General features: G+C 37.7%; 1 protein-coding gene across 1 annotated transcript in view; it reads left to right on the forward strand.

Moving 5' to 3' along the window:
• The first annotated feature begins 11,449 nt into the window (after positions 1 to 11,449).
• Positions 11,450 to 25,023, forward strand: part of Teh1 (tipE homolog 1) — a 41,826-nt gene continuing 28,252 nt past the window's right edge. The window contains exons 1-2 of the mRNA XM_068296588.1: positions 11,450 to 11,953; positions 13,634 to 15,307. Coding sequence (XP_068152689.1) covers positions 14,538 to 15,307 — 770 coding nt within the window. The 5' untranslated portion in view covers positions 11,450 to 11,953; positions 13,634 to 14,537. The remainder of the gene's footprint in view (positions 11,954 to 13,633; positions 15,308 to 25,023) is intronic.

Genomic DNA, 25,023 nt, shown 5'->3' on the forward strand with positions numbered 1-25,023 from the left:
GGGCAAGGGGGGTATGTGCAAGCCGAAGAAGGGGGGAATTGAGTCTTGGGGAAGCCCTGTCGAGGCGAATAATATATTGATGACGTAGACAAACGAATTTAGTTAATTTTGACTTGAATTAACTAAAACGAAACCAACGAAAATCAATATATTATTCGGATGAAATAAAATATCCATACATTGGGAGAAGAGCAACAATTCCCAAAAGTTGGGAGAACGAACGAAATGGAGAAGGACATTTGAAAAAGCAGCGTCGCCTAGCAACCAGAGAGGACAGGCGACCAGAGCAGAGAAATCAAGAATTGGAGAGAAAAGGATGGAAGGCCGCAATGAGGTCTTCCTAAAAACTGTTCCGCTTACATTATTTTATCTGATTCTCTGTTATTTTTGCAACAAGTGAGACAGCACACTTCTCGCACTGTACCACTGCATAACAAATGTAAGAGTAAGATATATGTACATACCTTAAAATCAATTTGTAACAAAGAAAAGAGTAGGGATTACTTAAGACTACACATATTGCACTGGGGGGGAAGAGTAAGATACATGTGTCAATACTAATACTAATATTGCTACAATATACATATGTACATATATGTATGTATATTCAACCTAGCCGCAATCGCTGGGCTAGCATAGGGTTCATCTGGACCGCCTAGATATTGTGATATTTATTGTCTGGACGTTGATGGGTATAATGCGAAGTACGTACAAGTGGCCCATACGACACTGTTTCGCGCGAGTCCAAGCAGAGAGCTGCCCACCAACCGTGGAGCGCAGCCGTATATCGGACGGCTTGATCGCGTGGACAAATACAAATAAAACTGACAAACAATTATAATATGGTTAACTACAGCTAATTACGAGCTAAATGTGATCAAATAGAGGGTTTCAGAGAGAAAGAGATGCTTCTGATCTGATTACGGGATAAAGAAGATTGTAATCAGAGCATGGGACTCGAAAAGGTTAATGCAAGGAATAGTTAGTAGGTGGAATAGTGTTTTAAGGATAGAGGAATAAAATTTCTAGTAGGTCTATGGGGTTCAGTTAGGTTTAAGGGGTTCTATAGCTCAGGATAGCACCAAGCATTACTCTACGATTAATTAAAAAAGAAAGATTGATTTGTAATCATTTAACATCATTTACTAGCTCCTCTTGTAACTACTTATTGGCAATATTCCTGGGAACGGATGTTTGCCCGGACGGTTCGGAAACTATTTAAGAATAACCAGCACATTTCAAGTGCAATACATTGTCACACAGCCAACAGTAAAGAAAGTCTTCACTAATCTTGCTGGGATTATTGCAATTATATTTGCAACAGACGGACAGACGGAAAATGAAAAAGAAGAGACAAAATAAGAGAATATTTTTTGAATTAAAACACACAACAACAAAAACTTGCCACCTGCGCGAAGTTAACGGCCACGTGCGCGATCAAAAGAGAAAACAAAAGAATAGAGAGCAGTGCTTCATTCACTTAAATAAAGGCAGCCTTGAATGAAAATCAGCTGATGCTGATGAAATTACGTATTGCGTATATGCGCAGCGTGCGGTACACATTTCAGCTGAATATTCGTGCCACCCGTCTCAACCGATGATACATTCATATGTATGTACAAGATCTCAAAAAGTAACCAGCGCAGCAACAAAATAATATGTACGTTTGTTAAAGTTTTGATATTAATATGAATGTAAATTGTTTAACTTAAACTTGAAAGTAATTTAATTTAAAATTAATATTATAATTTAAACAGTGCACTCCTGACTAAAACCCAACTGACTAGAGGGAAACCCGAATCCTAGCCCGATTGAAACCATATATTAAGTTATGAACAATGTTTCAGCTTGAGTCTTAATAAACTATTTTTCGCTATATCGGCTTAGATTGAATTACTACATCTTTAAATTAGCCTAGGATTCGAATCTGGATTTTGTTTAGTTGCTTTTGATATAGAAAAATATCAAAATATCTTTGGCAATAATAATTCTACATGTTCAAAATTTTTTTTTCTGCAACTCAATTCATCAAGATACAAACAATACAGGGAAGAAGAAGAAAAAACTGTAGTGAAAAAAATATTAGTGGTCCGATCCTAATGATTTTCATACTTTATCTTAACTGGATTTTAAGTAACTCAAAGACTAAGTTTCATCCCAATAGCTCTTAAGATAGCACCGACGGACGCACATGGCTATTGTAAAAAACATATGTATTATGTTATAATAATGTCCCACACAACAAAAAAGATATAAACAAGAAGCAACACCCAAAAAACATAAGCAAAGTCACTGATTCGGGCTGGCAACATGTTGCGAAGAATGATCATTAGCAACATGCAAACGCAAAAGCGAGTATACGAGAGAGAAGGCAGATAAGTGTAGGCATGCGGCCAATCAGAAACGGGCATTGGCCTATGCTTGACGAAACAATACACACGTGTGCTTAAGTGAACGATATATGACCAAAGATGGCTATGTTAGGTGGTCTGTCTCCAGAACTTTTATATTCGAGCCTATTTTCAACATTTACCCGTTTTAGAATGTGGTATACCGTGCGAGTCATTATAAACAAATCGATTATATATATGTATGTACATATACATATATTACGCATTATATACATATGTACATACATACATATAAACCAAAGCGGCAACAATCGTCTGAGATTGAAGAGCGTCTGAGATGGAAGAGACGAGCAAGGGCAGCGTTGCATAGCAACCAGAGACAATATGCGACAAATAGGAAATGAGGGCTATGCGTGTCAAAAGGGGAGTAGTAGGAGTCTGCGCATACAAAGCAAGGTAAAGAATATAGTTGATCGAGTTCGATGAGTGAAGAGGGGTATACATACATAAGTAGAAGGAAGGGGGGCTAAGAATTGGTTGGCTTATGTTTGATTATGAAACAAAAAAAAAAAAAAAATTATTTGTTATCCACAGTTTACGTAGCGATGTGTCTGTGTGTGTGTATGTATGTAGGTACTCTGTTGATGACTAAGACCTATGATTGGAGGCCATTCTTTCGCAAAAATAACAACAAAAACTTACCACGTGCGCGAAGATAACCGCCGCGAGCGCGATCAAAAGAGAAAAGAAAAGAAGAGAGAGCACCAACACAACAAAATAATGTAAAAGGCTAATTCGCTTTAATTGTTTATATATATGTATATATTTATTATAAGCGTAAGTTTATTACAGGATTTTTATTCTCATTAGCACGACCGATTCACAAGCTCGTTCAACCCAGACTAACTCGACGCTCTCTCGTACTTCGCTCTCATTTAGAGATGAGCATGTTCTCTCTCTGAGAGAATGAGTACTATCGTCTCAAGTGAGCAAGCCTGCTACAATTCGGCCGTCCTGACAAAATAAGATCTCCTGATCTTGGGTGGTATACATTTTTTTTTTTCATATCTTACGAGCTATACATTTTTTGTTGTTGTTTATATTTTACAAACTATTACATACATTTTTCCTTTACATCTTAAATCAATTATTAAAACAAAAGTTTATGATTACATTAAAGTCAACTATTTCAAGTTCTTAACCAGGGCTTAATATTTTGGCCACACCATACTCCTTGATAAGGGTTACGGGAGAGTTGAAATCCCTCAACATCTTTCAGTAAAAATCTGTTGTTTTTCAGGACTTTATCTACTACATATGGTCCTTTGTTTTTTGGTATTAATTTTCGAGACACTCCCGTTGTACTGTCGAAATTTTTAACCATGACATAATCCCCTTTTTTATATTCTTTTTGCACTGTTCTTTTACTATTGTAATACCTTTCATTATATGCTTGTGATTTTTGCTGGTTTAACGCTGCATTCTTTCTTATCATTTCAAGGTTTATTTGATTTTCTGTATTTCTTAACTCTTTAATCTCTTCTTTCAGTTCGTCTGTGACTACTCCTTTTTGTTCTATGCCAAATAGCATTATACTGGGGTACTGTTTTATACTTCTGTGAATTGTATTATTTAACGCATACTCTACGTTTTCGACAACCGTATCCCAGTAATTCCCCTTATCTGGATCTGTCAACTTTGCCAGCATAGGTCCTAGACTCCTGTTTATTCTTTCTACTTGCCCATTGGCCTGAGGGGAACCCGTTGCTATTTTAACGTGCTGCACTTTTTGTTCACCCAAAAAGGATTCGAATTCAGACGAAGTAAAACAACTTCCTCTGTCGGATATTATGCATTTCGGCCTGCTATAACTTCTTTTAAAGCATCTATTGCTTCTTTTGTTTTTGTGGTTTTTGTTGTATATAGCCTAACGAATTTCGTGAAACCGTCTACTACTGCAAGTATGTGTTTTTTTGACCTTCCGGCTTCTATTGGTCCATAGTGATCGATATGGATTAACTCGAAAGGCTTCTCGCCTTTCGGTATACTGTTAAGAAATCCATCGCCTTTGCCGCATTTAGGTGAGAATGCTATGCATCTGAGACAATTTTCTATGTGTCTCGTTGCTTTATCCTTAAGACTTGGAAACCAATAACTTTTGCCTATAGCGTCCAACATTTTGTCTCTACCTACATGGCCTAATTCGTCGTGGTATTTGTATAAAACGTGATTTTCCATTTCCTTTGGAACGTAGAACAATATTTTGTTGTCATTGGACTTTCGGTATAATACCCCGTTTCTCATTTCAAACAGTTTGTGTTCTGATTTTTCTAGCATTTCCTTTATTTTTTTCAGGTCTAAGTCTTTTGCTTGGCAAATAACTAGGTTGTGCTCGAAGCTATTCGGTTCTATTACCATGATATTGGTGCATCTGCTTAACGCGTCTACGTGCTGCATTTGCTTCCCTGATCTATGCGCTAACTCGTAGTCGTACTCTTGGAGTTCAAGGGCCCATCTCGCGATTCTAGGGTTTAATTCTATCTTATTTAGTGTAAGAGTCAGAGAATTGCAGTCAGTTAAAATTTTAAATTTCTTTCCTTGGACATAAATCCTAAATCTGCGCAGGGAGTACACAATCGCTAACGTTTCGAGTTCAAAACTGTGATACTTCGACTCAACCTCGCTTGTCCTCTTCGAAAAATAAAATATTGGGTGTAGTTTTTTATCCGCTTTCTTTTGTAATAAGACCGCCCCAAAACCTAATGCGCTTGCATCACAATGAAGCTCTGTATCGTCTCTGGGGTCATATATCGCCAATACTGGTGCTTCCAATAGTTTTTGCTTCAAGTTGAGAAAGCATTCTAATTCCTCTTTTCCGAATTGAAATTCTTTGTCTTTTTTCAGCAAGTCGTACATAGGTTTAGCGATTATGGAAAAGTCTTTTATGAATCTTCTAAAGTAGGAGCACAAACCTAAGAAACTTTTCACTGCGTGTACATTGCCTGGCACTGGAAAGTTTTTTACTGCATCCAAACCTTTATCGTCAGCGCATATTTTATTTTCTGTTATCTTATATCCCAGGTATTTTATACTTGGCATGAAAAACTCGCATTTGTCCATTCGTAGTCTTAATTTGTTTCTTACTAACCTATCAAAAACTTCTTCTAGAGTCTGTAGGTGCTCGGTTGTATTTGCACTGGCTATCATTATATCATCCATGTATACTAGAACCTGCCCTTTTCTGATCATGTCTTCAAAAATTCGATTTATAAACCTTTGAAAAACATGTGATGCATTCTTGATCCCCATTGGCATTCTTAGGAATTCGTATTGACCAAGCGGCGTGATGAAAGACGTGTATTTTACTGACTCTTTATCGACGAATACATGAAAATATCCATTTTTAAGATCTAATTTGGAAAAAACACGTTTGTTGACTAATCTGTCTAAAAGGTCGTCGATCAATGGTAACGGATAGTTGTCCTTGATAATCATCTTGTTCGGTTTTCGGAAATCTATGCATAATCTGATATCCCCTGTTTTCTTTTTCACTAACACTACTGGAGACGCATACTCCGAATCGCTTGGTCTAATAATTTCTTCCCTTATATATTCGTCTAACAAGTTCTGTAGTTTTTCCTTTTCAGAATATGATAACCGTCTTGGTGCGTAACTAAATGGTTTGAAATTTTCTAGGTTTAATTTCATTTCGGATCTGATATCTGGTTTGTCCGGTCTTTGCGCATTCACGTACCTATCCCTGACTAGCTTATTAAAACTCTGAGCCGTTTTATAATCTATGTTTTCACCAATCACGTATTCTGGCTCTGGGTTTTCATTGTCGATGTAAAAAATTTCTAACATTCTCCTCTCAAAGTTATCTTCCATATTTACTTCAGAGTCACTACGGGGTTCCTTTAATTTAATTTTTTCAATACTATACTTTTCCTCATTTGTACCTTTGATTATATTCTTTTCAAACTCTAAAGTTATTTCTTTATCTATGCATGTCCTTTTGTCAATAACATTGTATTCAACAATTTCCTTATCTGCATTAACATTTTCTGTATTAATTTTATCATTTGCATTAACATTTTCGTTTTCTGTATTACCCGTTACACTTATATTAACAATTTCATTTTCTATATGTTCTGACATCAAAACTCCAATTTCTTTAAAATTAACTTTTCTTACGTTGTCGTGGCTCTGACTAGTTACTAACGCACTTTTTCAAAAGAATCTAAATCTAATTTAAGATTACATGATGTTAAAAAATCCCTTCCAAGAATTACATCGCGACTCATAGATTCGTCTGGGATAACGAGTAAATAAAAGTAAATCTTTATTGAATTCTTCACAACGTAACATAGTAGTTTTCCAAATGTAATGAGCGGACTTCCATTTAGCCCTTGATAAGATTGTTCAACAGAATAGAGATATGAATTATTAGGTAAATGTTTCTTCTTGATTAAGGAAACTGGACTCCCCGAATCTATGAGGCACGCTGCAATAAAGGAATTACTTGGCAAATCTACAAAATGAATAATGAATTCTCTTACAAAATTGTTGCTGCTCTGGTTCGTACGGTTGAGTCCATTAGTTTCACGGCTGCCCTTCCTATCTGGACATTTGGCCGCCCAGTGCTCCATGGATCCACAGATGAAACAAGAGCCTGGTACACGATCCGGCCTGTTGCAGTCCTTCACCAGGTGTCCTCTAATGTTACATCTACGACAGCGCATCTCTTGGAGCTTGTTTGCTCTGACAGTTTCGTTTTCATCTTTAGTTGCGCGTCGAATGTCCTCTAGATGTATCTCTGCGAAAGCAGCTAACATCTGCTTAGGGTTGGCGAAACATTGGATCCGTGCTTGAGTGCGTAATCCCTTGTCAGGTATACCCTCGATAACTTTATCAAGGAGCTCGTCTTCATCGATGTTAATGTTATTGGCTAACATTAGTTTGTCGTCTAGATAAACTGCGAACTTTTCGCCAAACTTCCAATTACGCTGTTCGAAATGACGACGCATTTGTGACTTGGACATCTTCTCTCCAAAAGCTACCATTAACTGTTCGCATAATACTGATACTGGCTCGCGAATACGTGTAACCTCCGAATGAAGCCATGATTGTGCCTTGCCTTTCATCTTGCAAATGAAGAGCATCCGTAAGTGAGTGTTGCCAATGTTATACACTTCACCGATATTTTTAAGCTGAGCCACCCACTTTTTGGCGCACGACTCTCCGTTGAAGTCCATCAATACTTCCTTCGCCAATGAAAAAGCTATACCCACCGATTCGCCGTTTGAGTTGCCAGAGTATTGGTTGGTGGCTTCGACTGTGGCGTTGCCACTGATGGGAATGCTGCTGTTATCGATAACATTGCCAGTGGCGTTGCCATTGTTTTCCAAATTCTGGAAAGATCTGCCCAAATCGTGGCCATGCTCGATTCTAGGAATCAGCAATTGAAGTTGTTGTAGCAATTGTTGTACCAACGCGACATCGTTGTTGTTGAAATTGCAGTCCGCCGCTTCTTGCTGTACGCTTCTCGGAATTGCGTCGCCAATTGACGCTTCATTTAATTGGTCTGGGTTAGGCTGCATCAATTGTATATCGTCCAAATTCTGCTCTGAATTATCATTTTCGTTCCAACCAGGTGGTGCATGACCACGTGTTTCGACTGGCACACTATACAGGCGAAGCACTAATTCATTTCTTGAGCCGTTCGTTGACATGTTTAACGTTGCTAGCCATTGCTTTAGTTGGTCGAGGGTTAAATCGGATAGTTGAACTGCGTTACTCATGGTTTAGGGTTAGGACCACTTCTGATATTGTAAAAGGCTAATTCGCTTTAATTGTTTATATATATGTATATATTTATTATAAGCGTAAGTTTATTACAGGATTTTTATTCTCATTAGCACGACCGATTCACAAGCTCGTTCAACCCAGACTAACTCGACGCTCTCTCGTACTTCGCTCTCATTTAGAGATGAGCATGTTCTCTCTCTGAGAGAATGAGTACTATCGTCTCAAGTGAGCAAGCCTGCTACAATAATATGTGCGTTTGTTAAAGTTTTGATATTAATATAAATGTAAATTTAACTTAAACTTGAAAGTAATTTAATTTAAAATGAATATTATAAATTAACTTCACGAAAGAAAGAAAAACAGTAATTGAGCGAGAGCGCAAAAAACACGACCGACTTCGATGAGTGACTTTGGTAGTGTGAGGATCCACCGCATCCGGCATCCGTTCATTTTCATTTGTGGCGCTTTTGTATACTTGAACTTATTCAGTATATATATTTGCTATACTTATTCTATACTAAACTAATCTATTGTCTAAATCTGTCAACATGATCAATCTTAGTAAGTGATAATTATTACCATAGTTATATCGTAACACAATCTACATATATCCAACAATTGGAAAGCTTTCCCAATGCTTAACCCTTTCTCTTTCACTTTTATATACCCCTCATGCTGCCACAAGCTGTCCAACGACGCTCTCGCATATCGTGTTCTCGTCATCCCTCCCCCCTTGATAAGCATATCCAACACTCTATTTCGTACAGTTTACGCTGCACCCCCGCACCCGTCTTTTGGGCTTTCTTGGCCAAGACAATCATCAACGCTCTCGAGGAAGACGGACGTGTTTTTTTTTTTTATTTTGTTTTATCGGCATCGCGATCGAAAATTATAATTATAATATTGCTGTTAAAACCTTTGTTGGTTTTTTTTTTCTTTTCTTTCTCTATTTCCCACCTTTTTTTTCTTTCTTGTAAATCACAAGCAACGCTCATTTGTTGTTGTCTTGCAATTTCTGTGAGTTCTTGTTGCAGTGTTTTTGTTTTTGTGATTTCTAGCTCCCGCGCTCGCGCTCTTTAACTTTTTTCGTTTTCGTTTCACTCGTCGCCGTTATTTGCGCTCATACTGCAGTCTGTTGTGTGTCTGTAATTTAGACTCTAGCTCTCTTTATCTTTTAACCCTTGTGCACCCTCAATATCTCGCTTTCTTATTATTTCTGGACCTTAGAGTGAGTTATGTATATATTTGAATACCAATACATATCTCATTTTTATTTGTTTGGTTACTAATTCATCTAATTAACTCATAATGCCAGAGTTCTTATGTATCCCGATGATGCAAAAATCGCTAATCGCATCGTAGACTCTTTCTCATGTCATACCTTGCAAGCTGACCTGAATGCTTTTCAGGGGTGGTGTAGGACTAACTTGTTATCTCTAAACTGTTCTAAGTGCAAAGTTATGTCTTTTTATCGAGGTTCTCCCCAATTAACGAGTTACTTTTTAAATTATTTCCCGTTAGAAAAAATTAATAATACTTCTTTGGTTGTAAAAGATTTAGGGATCTTAATCGACCACAAACTTAGTTTTAATCAGCATATATCGACTACTGTTAGTAGGGCTAAAAGTGTTCTTGGCTTTATAAAGCGCTGGTCGAAGGAGTTCAAGGATACATATACTACCAAAATACTTTTTACTTCTTTAGTCCGCCCCATATTAGAATATGGATCTTGTGTTTGGTCTCCTCAATATGAGTTTTATCAAAACAAATTAGAATCTGTACAAAAACAGTTTTTACTCTTTGCCTTTCGTGACTTGCGCTGGGATCCAACTGTACAACTTCCATCTTATTCTAGTCGACTTCAGTTAATTAACCTTCCTTTTTTAACTAATCGTAGAACAATGCTTGGTTTAACTTTGCTTTACAAACTTTTGAATGGTGAGATTGACTCTTCCGAGCTGTTGAGCCAAATTAACATTTCTGTTCCATCTAGAAGGACCCGCAACTTCACACCGCTTATACTTCCCACTTGTACAACTAACTTTTCTCTGCATGAACCTTTTCGTATACTATGTAGTGACTACAACAGACTTTGGCACGTTATCGGTTCCGAAACATCGCTTCCGGGTATAAAAACTGCGATCTTGTCCTTCCTCGCTCGTAATTAGTTGTAGAGGTTGTAACAATAACTTTACTTAGGGTCATTCGTAACAGGCCCGGGCCTAATGTCATATGGGCTACTTGTTCGTACTGAGCGTTGAATTGAAGTACAAAAACGCCTATTGAACGTCACGATCGACGTTCGTTCGGGTCGCATGCGTCGTGCAAGCAGAGAGTACCTGCTTTGGCCACCGGTTTCTCTTATAGTCTCTCCCATTTTGTGCTCTATGCCTATGCATTGAGTGGCCTATGCCACTGCCCTTTTTGTTTGGGAATATGCACTCAATCTCCGTCTCCCTAAGCTTTCATGCGACGGCCATAATTATGCTTGACCGTAAATCGAAGGCTTTGATCGTAGCTCCGATGGTTTGTCGACGTTCGTTCGGGTCGCATGCGTCGTGCAAGCAGAGAGCACCTGCTTTGGCCACCGGTTTCTCTTATAGTCTCTCCCATTTTGTGCTCTATGCCTATGCATTGAGTGGCCTATGCCACTGCCCTTTTTGTTTGGGAATATGCACTCAATCTCCGTCTCCCTAAGCTTTCATGCGACGGCCATAATTATGCTTGACCGTAAATCGAAGGCTTTGATCGTAGCTCCGATGGTTTGTGTCTCGGCAGTATCTTCTCCTGTGTATCTTGTATTCGTTGGTTTTCTCTTTCACCCTTCGCCATTGCTGTTATTGAATTCTTAAGTTTATTTTATAATGTCAGTTACCTATGCGTATACGTTATTTTTTGTCCATAGTAGTAGTAACAAGAATCAACCAGAACAGCTAAAAAGAAAAGCAAGCAGTCCGGATTTATTGTGGCAACAAAACCCGCGTATCCTGTTTGCTTTTTCAATAGGGAAACTAGAGAAAATATGGCAGAGAGAACGAAAGTGAGAGAGTGTGTGGGACAGAGAGCGCGCATATGCGAATCCTTGATGATGTTCGCCGTTACTTCGCCGAAGCTCGCATCCAAAGTCAAAATGGACAGCGCTGCCTGCGTCTCCGTCGATGCCGGCGTCGCGGCAGCTGCCACTGCCACGGCCACCACCCCCACAAAATACGAGAGACTTGAACCGAGTGGAGAATGTTGCTGCTTGTCGGTTGATTCGTTGCCGTTGGTCGCATCAGTTTTGGACAAACACTCCGAGAGGCACGACAGGCCCGAAGAACAAAAAAAAAAAAGAAAACCATAAAAATAAAAGCGCGCGCGCTACACGTGTCGATTCTGTCTGTCCTGTCCTGTCAGTGTGTGTTTGTGTTTGTGTGTCTGCGTGCGTGAGTGCGTCCGTGTGTGTGTGTGTGTTTGTGAATGTGTGTTAGCGCGCGTGTATGTGGGTTCTATGTGAGTGTGTGCGGGCAAGCAAAAGGCAAAGGCAACGCCAAAGCCAGAGCCCAAAGCGGGCAGCGGCAGCAAATTTCAATTCTATGGCAAAAAGAAAATATCTTGTGCTGTAATCGGCGACGTATTCAGCAATGGATGGAGATATATCAACAAAAACCCAAAGAGTGAAACATTGCACAACAAAATTTGTACAGCTATTAACAATTATATCAACAACAGAACGACAACAACAATTGCACTAGTAAAAACATTATCAATGCAACTTCAATCGAGTAGACAGCAGAGACGGAGCCTTGTCAAAAGTTAGACACTTGTGCTTAGAGTTTTACATATTGTTTTGGCTAGTTTTTTTTTTCCCCATTTCTTTTCAGTTTTTTTTTTTTGTTTTACTACTTTTCCATTTTGCTTTTGAGCAAACATTCGCACGCTACTCGCAGAGTAAAAGGCGTGGCGTGGGCGACAGCTGAATATATAGAACTGTATATATGTACATAAGTACATATACACACGTATACATGTATGTACATGTGTATATAAACAATGAGATAAATATGCAAACAAATTGAAGAGACCATCGATTTCTAGAATGATTTTATTGTTAGGATTACTTGTCAATTTTCAAAACAACTGGAGAAAGTGTGAAAACAATTAAATTCTAGAGCAAATAAACTCATCTGAAAAGTATGCTATAGATTTTTGTAGTTGCTTATTCTTATATTACTCATACGACAAGTTAGATGGCTACTTATATAAAGTACGTACGTAAGTACTTACATAGCATAAAAGTGAAATCATACCAAATACATGGAAAATTGCTACACTCACCTATTTGCTGACCCCTAGCTATATACATATATATATACATATATACATATGTATGTATGTATATACGCAGATGTCTGTGTAAATGTGAAAATTGTGAAATGCGTGCAACTCCCGCTATATAGCAAAAACAAAAGAGGACAGAAACAGAAATGGAAACAGCAATAAAATAGAGAAAAACGGTGCGCTGCTAATGTCCAAAAGTGACCAACGTTTAGAGTCACGCGAAGCTATGGCCAACAACAAATAGAATATCAAGGTGAATGGATGTCATGCAGCGCCAGAAAAGTGTCCAGGTTAGGCAAACAGAATGGAAAATGACAGAATCAAAAAAGAAAAAACTAAATAAAAAATGCCAAGCCAAAAGGCTGCAAAAAGCTACCAGCCAGCCAGTGAACATTAGCATACGAAGGAGAAATATAAAGACCAGAAACAAAAACAAAAATACTTCTATGCATCAGTTATAAAAGTGAGAGATGTATATAGAGATACTGGCAGGGTGTAGAGGGTGGCTAGACTAAAAGGCATCATCAGCATTATCATGTTTAGAGAAGTTTTTTTTTTCCTACAATAAATCAAGCCTATCGTCTTCTATGTTCTTGTACTCGTGAGTGTGCCGAGGACTAGTCTGGAAAAATGCAAATAAAATTGAAAAATAATCAAATGCCAGAGCAGAACAGAACAGAACAGAACAGAGCCGAATAGAATAGAACAGACAATTTCAGCAGCAACAACAACAACGACGATGACAACAACTACAAACAGTGGGTAGCATAAATAATTCCGCCCACAAAACACAAAAGGTTATCCAGTCACTAGGGCGACACCAGCAAAGTGTGCGTTGACGTTGACTTTGACGCCAAAGTCGACGCCGACAGCAAGATTCCTGCTCTCTCCGCCATAGCTGGCTTTTACTCGTTCGCTCTCTTTGGCTCTCCATCTCTCTCTGGCTGCCTGCGTTTGGACTGCTACTATGCTCCATGTCTCTCTACTGCTGGATTTCTCGTTTGCTCTCAAACTAACCTACATCAACAGCTGTTCACTGAACGTCCACCCTCACCTTGTGCTCACATTGATTTTTGTTTTGCCAAATTGTTGTTTAATTGTTGTTGTGGTTGTTGTTATTCTCATCTCTTTATTCTTGATTTGTTTTTTTGCAGTGTTTCAGCTCTACAATTTAAGTGTTTGTGTGCATTATAATGCAAAAAATATTAACAAAGTGCAAATACAACAATTCAAATAAATTGACTAATATCAATGAACAAGAAGCCAGTGAGGTGGTGCTTCTTCCTCTTGCTGCTATCATTCGCCGCCGACGACTGACTATTGTGTCTCTCCTCTCTCTATCACTATTGCTCTCGCTGTCCCTTGGATTGTCAAACAGCTGTTCCGGTCACTGTCAAGCGCTCTCTGGCTCTCTCGCTGGCAGTTTTCATTGTCATTAGTATCATTGCCATTCATATTAGCTCACTGCGCCGAAGCGTGTGTACATAACCTCAATTTCATTCTCATTCTTTAATGTTGCGGTAGGCAGCCAACAAGCCAGCAGGGCATCCTTTACTCACTAACTCGCAAGTTTCTCTGCCACTGTTTCGGTACGCTGCCTCTGTCTCTGTCTCTGCCACTGCCACTGCCGCTGTCACTGTCACTATCAACGCAGACTGCAGTTGGCTCTCCCTCGCTTTTTATTTTTTTTCGGTGCATAGTGCAACGACAATTGCCAGAAGGGAGAAGTGTTTAGCTACTATCAGCCGCAGGCTGCTTGTCTTTCACTCTATAACGGGTGGTCGTAGTGGCAACAACTAAAGCAACAACAACTACAGCAGCAACAACATTAACATCGACAACGACAACAACCACGACGTCGACTAAGACGTCGCTGCCGTTGCAGCTGCTGCTGCGAAGTCAACGCCAGCAGCAGCCACAACACCAACAACACCAACAACAACAACAAAAACAGCAACAATCACCACCAACAACAGCAACAGCAACGAAAACAGCAGCAGCAGCAGCAGCAGCAGCAACAATCAGCAACATCAGCGCCCTGTGTGCACCGACAATAATATGAGGAGTGGCAGTTCGGAATTACTACTCGAGCAGCAACAACAAGAGCTACGGTTACGTAAAATCCGAGAACTGGCTCCAAAAAAGAAAAATGGCAATCGGCGCTTTCGTTCGTGGCGGGAACGTGCGCGTTTCTATGGCACCTCGACACTGGCCTTCTTTTCGGTGACCGCCGGCGCATCGTTGCTATTTTTAGTCCCGCTCTATGTGGATCCGGCCATATCGACGCTAAGCCACGATTTTATCGAAAATCCAACATTGTGCACAACAACGCGCCGGGAAGATCTTGTTGGTATATTCAATTGCTCGTGGAGTTCATGCCGCGAGGGTTGTACATCCGATCTATACCGTTGTGTTCATATCTATGTGACGTTTATTGAACAAAATATAACCATACCAGAGAATATGACCGATTATGCGAACTACACGGCCGATTGTGAACAATCCAGTGAGGCAACATTACTTGTCAATATCAAGGGTTGCGGCTATCCACCCACGGTGACATGTAAAAATTTTAATGCCTACTATGGCAACGAAGGTGCCATCTATCCGTGTTATTATTCGCGCAAAAATAAAACCGTTGTGCTAACCTCATACAATCATGATGATCAAGTGGCCATGATAATTCATTTCTTTGCGGTGCCCTTTGTGATAACCGTCATCTCATCCATTGCCCTGTGCATTATGCATTGCGATTGTCGCTGTAAAAAGGATCGCAGTCATCGGCGCAATCGTCCACAGTGCCGAAGGCCACGTATCGAGAATCTCAGGTAAGTTATCTAAGTATAACAGCCAGCTCGCTGGACCTCCTTCATGCGATATGCAACGGTGATTTCTGGAATATCTTGAAACTTGTCTTATTGTTGGTGCAAGTTCATTTACATTAATCAAGTTAACAAAACTTTGTCAGCATTCATTTCCTTTTTGATGTTGTTATTGTTCCATCTGCTTAACTTTCATCAGGCATTAGGCCCAACAAAATACAAATAGTGGGAAGTGTAGGGGGTGCAACGAAGAAGGCTGTGAAAGAAGAAGCTCTAAACCGTTGCCTCAATTATGCTACATATGTATGTATATATTTGTATACCATGGGCGATGTTGAAATTTAAATAATTCACTAATGACACTTTCCGTTTTTTTTTTTTTTATTTTTTCCCATTCTCCTTGTTGTTACTTTAAGGGTTTCTTTTCTGCTGGTCTTTTGTGAAACGTGTCCGAGAGTGGCATCTGGCTGGGTGGCACTTTGTTGTTATATTTCACTAATATGCAGGCTACATTATTTATAAGGCAACGGCGACGGTACACCATACAGCTAACCGAATCTAGCCATTAACTGGCAGCCAAGGCACGCACAAAACACGCACCACACTGCGTATGATTGATATGTTGAGCTGTTGACAGAGCGGTTGGGAGGGTCGCGGGTTTGACTTATATTCGTATGTTATAGAGTGTGTGTGTGGATATGGTGGTGAAAAGGCTGTCTCATATTATGGCTTTAGCCTGACTGGCAAGTGCGACAATGACAATTACATTTATCCGTATATATACTATATACTACATATGTACATATATTATGTACATATTTGTATGTATGTATATACATATGAAAGTTAAACAACAAAACAAAGCAAAAGAACTGTAATAACAAAGAGAAGCAATCATTGATTTGTAATTTCATTGTTTTTGTTGTCCCATTCTAGGCTTTAATAGTCCCCAATGGTTGATTTCCTTTCTTTCTTTCTTTGTTATTGAATTCCTAGCAGTGGAAAACGTATTGTTCTGCAAGCCAAAGGTTCAATCCTGGCAAGCACAATTGATTTTTGCACAAAAAATTTTCCATCAATTTTCAATTCTTATTCAATGCCCTCTGCACATCGTTGGGCATCGTATTGTAATCGATAATGAATTGTTAGCCCGGCACAGACCCCAAACCCTAGACCCCGATACACACATACAATCGAAATCAAAACCAAAAACCGAAAGCGAAACCTTTGCACGTGCATTATTCAAATGCCATGGCAGGCTACTGTTTCGTTAGCAGGCCACACTGAAATGCGATGCACGTGAACTTTTGCCTATATTTGGAAGAATGCTTTGATGTCCAATCTGTACTTGGCATATTAATTGTCAAAGGAATGTCCTTTTCATCTGCTATTAGAGAGCAAGTATTGAAGCTCAAATGTCGCATATGATAATATATTACAAACAATTCGTCTCTTAAAAATTGTTGAAATATTTGCAATTTCCATCAAAAAGTTATCAATGCATAACGCCATAAGTTGCAGCTGCCATAGAAAAACGACAGGTGGAAGAAGGCAAAAATACACACACACACACATGCACAATTATACATTGAGTAAAAAGTGTATGGCAACTAATGCGCATATTTTAGCTTGTTTTCTACGGAAATCACTAATAAAAACTCTTGAAAAGGATCTGTTGAAAAGTTTCAAAACAAAATGGCGTCAGCATGTTCCGTTTGTTAATGCTATCTGCCAGCTACAGGCACACACACACACACACACAGACAGACATACATAAACAGAGACACGTGGGTGGCTTTATTTGTGTGAGTTACATAATCAGCTTACCTTTTCGCAATTGTTTTTGTCGCTTGTTGCAACTTTGTTATTCCATTACCCATTTTTTATTTTGGCAAAATGATTTTACAGATATCAAACGATACCCAGACATATGAATTGTAATTGTAAGAAATTTATTCGTTACAACTCCTAAAATGGTTTATATCTGACTCAATTATGAATACTTAATGATTAACTAATGAGTCCTTCACGAGTCATTATGATCTATTTTACGATTCTTTAATGATTCATTAAGGATTAAATAATGATTCCATTATGATTCCTTTGTGATTCCTTGACGATTTCTATATACTTTGTTACTGATTTACTATTAATTCCTTTATGATTTATTAATGATTCATCACTGATTCATTAAGCAGTCCTTTTATTATGTCATAATGATTCCTTAATGATTCATTTATGATTTATTTCTGATATTTGAATGATTCACTAACGATTCATTAATGATTATTCTATGATTACAAGAACGTTATTGGGTTAAAAATTTCAATTAAAAGTGAACAATGACAACTTTTCAGATTCAACGATTATTGTGAGATTATATTGTTTCGATCTTACCGTCTATAAATTCACTGCTCAAGAAGTAACTTGGATTCAACTATAAACTTCTAAATACTTACAAAGTCAGGCTAATGATAGACAATAGATTATTTTAGTCTCCTAATATATATGAGGAGTTATTGTCATAGTTTCAAAGAACAGGCCCTACCTTAAGTTCCATTGTGAGTTCGAAGTGGAGCAAGTTAATGATTTGACAATGCTTAAGGATCAATGCGGCAATTTTTAAGCATTAAACTAATAAGTATTTGCTTTTAGACTAAGCGACGACCAACAAATATGCCTTATAATTTGAAAATATTAACTTTGTGATGGGCAGTGCTTTCTAATTGAATCGACAGTAGAGTTCCTTACCTTCCTGGTAAACGCAAAGGCAAGTAAAGCGTGTTTTATATAAGAATACTCTCTTATTATTACGCCATAACTCAACTAAATAGTTAGCAGCCAATCTGTCTCAGTGGCAATTTCAGCATCTTTAAGTGAAGTACAATTCAAAAAGAGTGCAATAACGGTAAGGGGAAAAAATGGGGTTTAGTTAAAGTTGTTTTCTACTACAGCTAGTGTGGCCTACTTATTTGGCTTTCAGCTTCTGCAGTTGCCTGGAAGCGTTTCTGTTTCTCTCTCCTTCTCCATGTGTGTGTGTGTGTGTATGTGTCGTGTACGAGTTTTTGTGTGTGTGTGTGTACCAGTTTTCATTCGTTCTTTTCTTTTCTTGATTTTTTATAGAAAAATCAATTTTTCTCCCTTTATGATGAACATTGCAGAGCGTTGCGATATGCGAATTGCAACGAAGTCACGTCTTTCATTTCCCTAAATTATGTTTTTTCTTTGGCCAAATTGTTTTTCATGAAACATCCATACAAGTTTGTATATATGAAATTATTATACAATTGGTCAGTCATTTCGGGACTATCCTTTAGTTCCCATTCTTATCTTTGTTGAGGAAGTGTTCATAAGCGAAAAATAAAAAAAGAAAAACTATACATTGCCTTGTTGTGAGCCCATTGTTATTTTTATCAACCAGTAGAGGGCCCTGCCCCCACTGTGGTTACTGGGCCTGCAATAGGGTGCTACTCGGGGTATATATTGTGGTTGGTTCTTCTTTGGTTATGTGTCTCCTCCAATCTCAATCTTGGGTTGATGGCCATGCCAACCGCAAGTCTAGAGAGATATGGAGAGGGAAAGGAAAAGCAAAAAAAAAAAAAAAAGAAAACAACTTCAAGATGTGCCAACTATAAGCACTAGCTGGCTGATGTCACGCCCTTTTTCCGCCCCCTAATCGATATTAATAATGCGAAGCATATGAATGCCGTTCAATAAATTTCCATCTCTTTGGGGGTTTTCTGGTTCTCTCTCCAACAAATTGCCCCTTATTGAAATCGGTAGTAGTTGTTGGAAATAGGAAAACCAAGTCACTGATAATAGTTGCTGGCCTTGTAAGGAAGGAAAGGAAAAAGGAAGAAATAGAGGGCAAGTATGAAAGGAAACTGCAGGCAGATGGAGGCCATCGTCGTCACTCAATTCGTGCAAATCCCCATAAAATCCCCCCAATGTGGCAAGTAAAGTCCGCTAAGTCAGTGTGGAATAGTCCAAAACGTTTCATTAATAACACACCACACAACCTACGCACACACACGTGACATCCAATTCGTATGATTGTGGCGCCATTGAGAACTAATGTTAAGAAATATTTCAAATGCAACTGCAGTCCCATATCTTAAATTTATTATATTCCATCATTCAAATGAAGAAGAAAAAAGTTTATATAAAACTTTTACACTTTGCGAAAAGGACAACAACAAAATATCAAAAGAAATTTCAACTCCGATTTAAGATGCAGTTGAAATTCTTAGAAATCTTTCATTGAAATTCAATCTTTAAAAAACACAACATTTTTTACATGAATTACATTAGCTACGTAAGTTAAGGGAAAGAAAAACTTGAGACAACATAAGAAACCCCAGTTTTTGGTCTTAAAGATAGTCAGAAGAATTAAGAATTCTAAAATTTAAATAGATCTCAAATTCTTTATCTGGATAATCTTTAAGTTAAAAGGAAAACCACCTTCAATCAGTACACAATTTATTGAGCTGCACCTTGTTGAGCTATTCATTTCGCCAAGTGTACACAAATATAAAATAAGAAATAAAATAAAAATGGCAATTTAAATATCTTATTGAAGTAGATTTATGACATACACACACATACAAAAGACAGAGATAAACAGAGAGAGAGAAAGAGTAGAGAAAGGTAAGAAAGAATCTTCTATTAAGTATTTATGTGTGTGCTTTTCATGTGAGATTAAAAATGTTATTTAAACTCTAGAGTAAATCAAAGTGTTTGGCATTAAGTTATTTGATATACCTACATATGTATAATGTACATAGATATGTATGTATGTATACGTATATACATCGTTGTGTTTAAAAGAAACGATAAATGACATACAGTTGGAAATTAGAGATGCCATTTAGAAATTTTAGTATTCTCAGGCCGTAATTCAAATTACAATTGGGCTTAAAATGTGCACGTGAATGAGGATATGCTTAAATGAAGCGAGTGCAAAGAGAGAAAAAACCGCACCACGGGGCGTATGAGTTATGTGCGTGGCTTTACATTATAAACGAATGACTATGAGATAAAGGGAAACAAAAAGAGACACCAGACTGAGAGAGAGAGAAACCGACAGAGAGATAGAGAAAAGGGAAAAATGTGTGGCAAAGACGTGGATCTCTCAGCTTGTTTGTTTGTTTGTCTGTTGGTTCATATGAAGCAGGCAAACAAAGCTTTTTATTCAAAGCAATTCACGTACATAAAACATTTATCTTTATGGCCGTCTTCAAGTGTTCTTCTGTGTACGCTTGTGCCGGATAAGGTGGTGCAGCGGTGCCGTGTAGCCAAGGTGGTAGACGAGCCCAAATAACTAAGCTGCGGATGTGTATGCAGTGCAGGCCCACGTGTGTTTATTTAGTTTTAAACTGTCGACAATGTGACATTGTTTGACTCTAATTTGGGCAAAAGCAGAACACGAATAAAATAATGTTCGTTTTATGGGAAAAAAAGGACTTTACTCTACATCATCATCAGCAGTTGAACATATAACAGTGTTTCTCTTTTGCCACAAATTTAATTATGGCCGCGTGTCCTTTTGCCTGCCAGCCATTGCCGTTGCAGTCACTTGAAAGTGACTGTGAAGTGCTGCTGCTGCCGCATCAAAAACCAGCTGGCAACAACAAACTACATTACAATTTTGTTGACAATCAAGTGCAGGACTACTGAGCACCGTCGTGGAGGACAAGGACATTTGCCAGCATACCGAACGACTGTATAGCAAGTGTATAGCATAATGCAACAAATTTCAATGGGAGATAGAGAGACAGAGAAATAGGACCACCTGCCGCCTATCCACAAATGCCCGGAGTGTGGCCTCGGTCACCGACACATTGTTGTTGTTGTGGCATCCGCATCCGTCACTGCCAGGCATCCGAGCGAGAGCCGGCAGGAGCTCATCTCAAGTGCAGTCGAACATGGTCGAACTGTAGTCGGATGCTGTAGAGCCACGCCTCAAGGCTAGAATCTATAGCCAAGCCTACTTACTAGATTGTTTGCCTGTCAAAGCATCCATCCATCCATCCATCTATACATCCATCCATTCCTTCATCCATCTGCTCGAGTCAACCATATCCATTTTCATTCATTTATTTTAGACAGTCCATCATGCATTTTGGCGCAGCTGTCGCAGTTTTAATTCCGTAATTACAATCCGTTTTCCTACATCAGCATCTGTGGCTGCTCGGCCATGTTGCTGCCATTTGCTGCTTTTTAGTTTAGTCTTGGCCTTTTGCCAAAATGGCCCACTCCAGCAAAATATCAGACGAGTCCCCTCTCAATTTCTCTTTATGCGATATTTTTTCTTCTTTTTTCCAATATTTTAGCAATGATTTCTGACAGCCCTTGCGGTTGGCCATGCCAATTATCATCATCAGACCAGCCTCAAGGAGCTTTGATTTAATTAAAAACTCAAAACAAATTACGAAATTCGTCGTTCTGACAGGCAATTATAGTCCGTGGCTGTGTGGGGCGAAGGGATAAGGGTTTCAAGCCTCATTCAAGGCTGATTTTTAATTGATTGAGTAGATTGAGTGCATACATACATACAGATGTATGGACATACATTTCAAGGACATCATACAGCACAATAAAACTCATTTGCAAATATGAATCAATAAAGATGTATTATTTTTTTTTTTATTTAGTTAACCATAATTGATTGATAATCAAGTGCAATAAATCCCATTATCAAAGTGCGAATGCAATAATTCATAACTTATAAATGAACATTACGTACAATAACAAATGAAATAATTTCATAATAATAACAACATTAAAAATTTAATTAATTTTAACTAATAAATTTGGCAATATGCTTAACTCATAAAAATTGCTTTTCTGTTTTTGTCTATTACTACAATACTATGAGTAGTTTTCCATTTCGTTTATTAGATTGTTTTAGATTCAATCGATTTAAGTTTTATTTAATTTTTTTATTAAGGAAATTTGCTTTAATAAGGAGTTTCAACATTTGCCCTGCAATTCGATTGAACAATGCAATGGTCTGTCCATCTAAAACACTCTTCCTTTGTTGGTTAATGGAAGATTAATCCGTTAATGTGTTGTTTTCCTTGACTCAGATCAAAAACTTTGTTGAATAGTGTAAACCCTTATCGATTGATAACCTCTGCTAATTTATCATTGTGGTCTTAAGCAGATTGTGTTTATTTAAGGATCTTCATTTTCCTAATATTTAGTTTTAAAGGCTTTTTAATAACAAATTATTTATTTATTAAGCCAGATAATCCTGTGATTATGATGACAGATTTTTTATTTGTCTGATTTTTTCTGTGTGCATTTATAAATGGTCAAAATTGTTTTCAAACTATTTTTTTGTATTTCTTTTATAAAGTGCGACATGTTGACAAATATATTTTCATTAAAAAATTTACAATAACATAAGCTGATATTTGTTATAGTTGTTGGCCTTGTTTTTCGAACCTTTTAGGAGGGTTTTCGCTTTGTTTTTTTTTTAGTTTTGTGCCGCAAACTGCACGGGCCAACAATTTTTGCATGTACTTAGTTCACCTCTAAAACAAGACGAACATTTGTATATTTCACAATTTCCGTTTTTGTTCCGGCAAGAAGCGTTTCGTGTCACATATTTCTCTTGTTTTCCCTTTTTTCCAGTTTTTATTTTTATTTTATTTGCTGTTGTAGTAGTTGTTGCAGCTGCTGGCCTTTTACCCGCGGCATAGCTACCCTAAAAAACGGAGAAAAAAAATAACCAACCAAAAGGAATAAGGAAACGGCAAAAAAAATGTGAATGAGAAAAATGGGACATTCGGGAGCTTTCAACGCAATAGTAAGAGAGCCTCCCTCGCAATTTACATTGTTTGTTTCTGTGGCGACGTTGACGGCGACTTTGTCAGCCCTCGTTCCAAGTGCAACGCGCCGGAAACTAAAAGCACCAATAACACAAACACAAACACACACACACACACACACACTCAGAGATATGGCCGACATTTTTGTACAGATACGAAAAAGGGTTTTGGCATTCCTAACTACGACTTGTAAATACTCCCTCCAAATGCCATTTAACCAATTTGTCATTAGTTCCTCGACAAAACCAAGCACATTGGGTACAAATAAGTAAAGTATTTGTCTTCGATAACCCCTTTCTTCTCCATTATTTAAGTACTACTTCTGAAGCTTGAATCGTATTTCTCCGAATCTCTATATAGATTTTATTTGGGTTTTGTAATTTTTTTAAAAACTAGAAGTGCAAATTTCAGAAAAATGAATTTGTTTTCAAACTTTTTTTTAACAATTGAAATACAACTATTTGTCTTTTTGGTAAAGGGGTATATATTTTCAGTTTTTCTTTACTCTCTCTTCTTGTTAGTTCTCCTCGTCTTTGAGGAAAAGAGAATGAATATGGTTAACCAAAGAAAAAAAAAAACAAAAACACACAACATTCATACATTTCTTAAAACTTATTGTGGCCGTTTAGCTTGTTTGTTGTTTTGGCCGCTTTGTCTAGGCCCAAAATATGTCCCCTTATCCGCACTCTTACCTTCGAGCTTGATTTATGTTGCCTTCCAATTTGCCACAGCATTTTGAGCTAACGACAACCAGGAGAAGAAGCACCTCGTCTCGCTCTCGTCTATGCTGAGTGCCTTTACTTTTTTTCCGTCCTTCTTCTTTGTCGCGAGTTTTGCTTTTGTTTCCTACTTCTTTTTTATATTTTTAATGAATTGTTGTTGTCGGTGGCAAAGCATTTTGTAATTTATTTAATTAAACTTTTCACTTTTTGTTTTTTTCTTTTTTCTGTGTGCCCTTTTCAAAAAACGCACAAAAGTTTCCGCAACATTGCGTTTTGGAAGCTGATGGAAATGGCAAAAAATAAAACTTGACAAGATAACAAACGAAATTGTTTGTTTTATGCTTTTCTTCACCTCCACATAAGACGAGGGTTGTCTCGTAAATAGGGTTACGAAAACAATAACATTTCAGATTTTGTTTCAAACACAATGAAACAATATGGAACACAACGCTTAAGGACGTGTATTTATTGAAGGAACTTCAAATAAATAATTATATTTTACACGTTGAAATAAACCAAAAGATCGTTACAAAATTTTTTGCTTAAATGTTTTCCCGATTAGCAATATTGCAGAAAAATTGAGTCAATAACCAAAATATACAGTCTGAACTAAATAAATGGAACTAATTTCTTATTATCTAATTCTAAATGTTACCCCTAGTCAAAATAAAATTGTGATTTCTGTAGTTTAAGCCTACATTTCATTAGAAATCCAAAACTATTTCTCGGACTATTATAACTTTTTTGATAATGGAAATAATTCAAACAAAATTTCATATTCACTTCTTTCCTAGTTAATAGATTTAGTTATTAGTCTTTAATAAAACTTCCTTTAATAACGCAAGCTTCATAGGCATTTATGCGATCACATGGATGTGTATGGTATATATGGTATATACTTGACACAGAAAAAACCCCGATCGATCGCAATGATTTTATTGTTGAGGAATTATCTATAGAAGCCACGGGCGAAGATGATGAAATTATTCGAATTGTTGACCGTGAACCGACCGACAGAAGCAGCTAATCAATTCTTTGAATCAGACTCAGAGGTTGCTTATAAGTATTTATCAATGGGCTCAAAAAATTTGGGAAGGGAGGAAACTTCTCAGGTTAAAAGTGTTGAATTTCTTTAAACAGATCTAAAATATCTTATAAAAAAACC

This window comes from Drosophila tropicalis, unplaced genomic scaffold (genome assembly GCF_018151085.1).
Source record: "Drosophila tropicalis isolate 14030-0801.00 unplaced genomic scaffold, ASM1815108v1 contig_859, whole genome shotgun sequence".
Lineage (NCBI taxonomy): Eukaryota > Metazoa > Arthropoda > Insecta > Diptera > Drosophilidae > Drosophila > Drosophila tropicalis.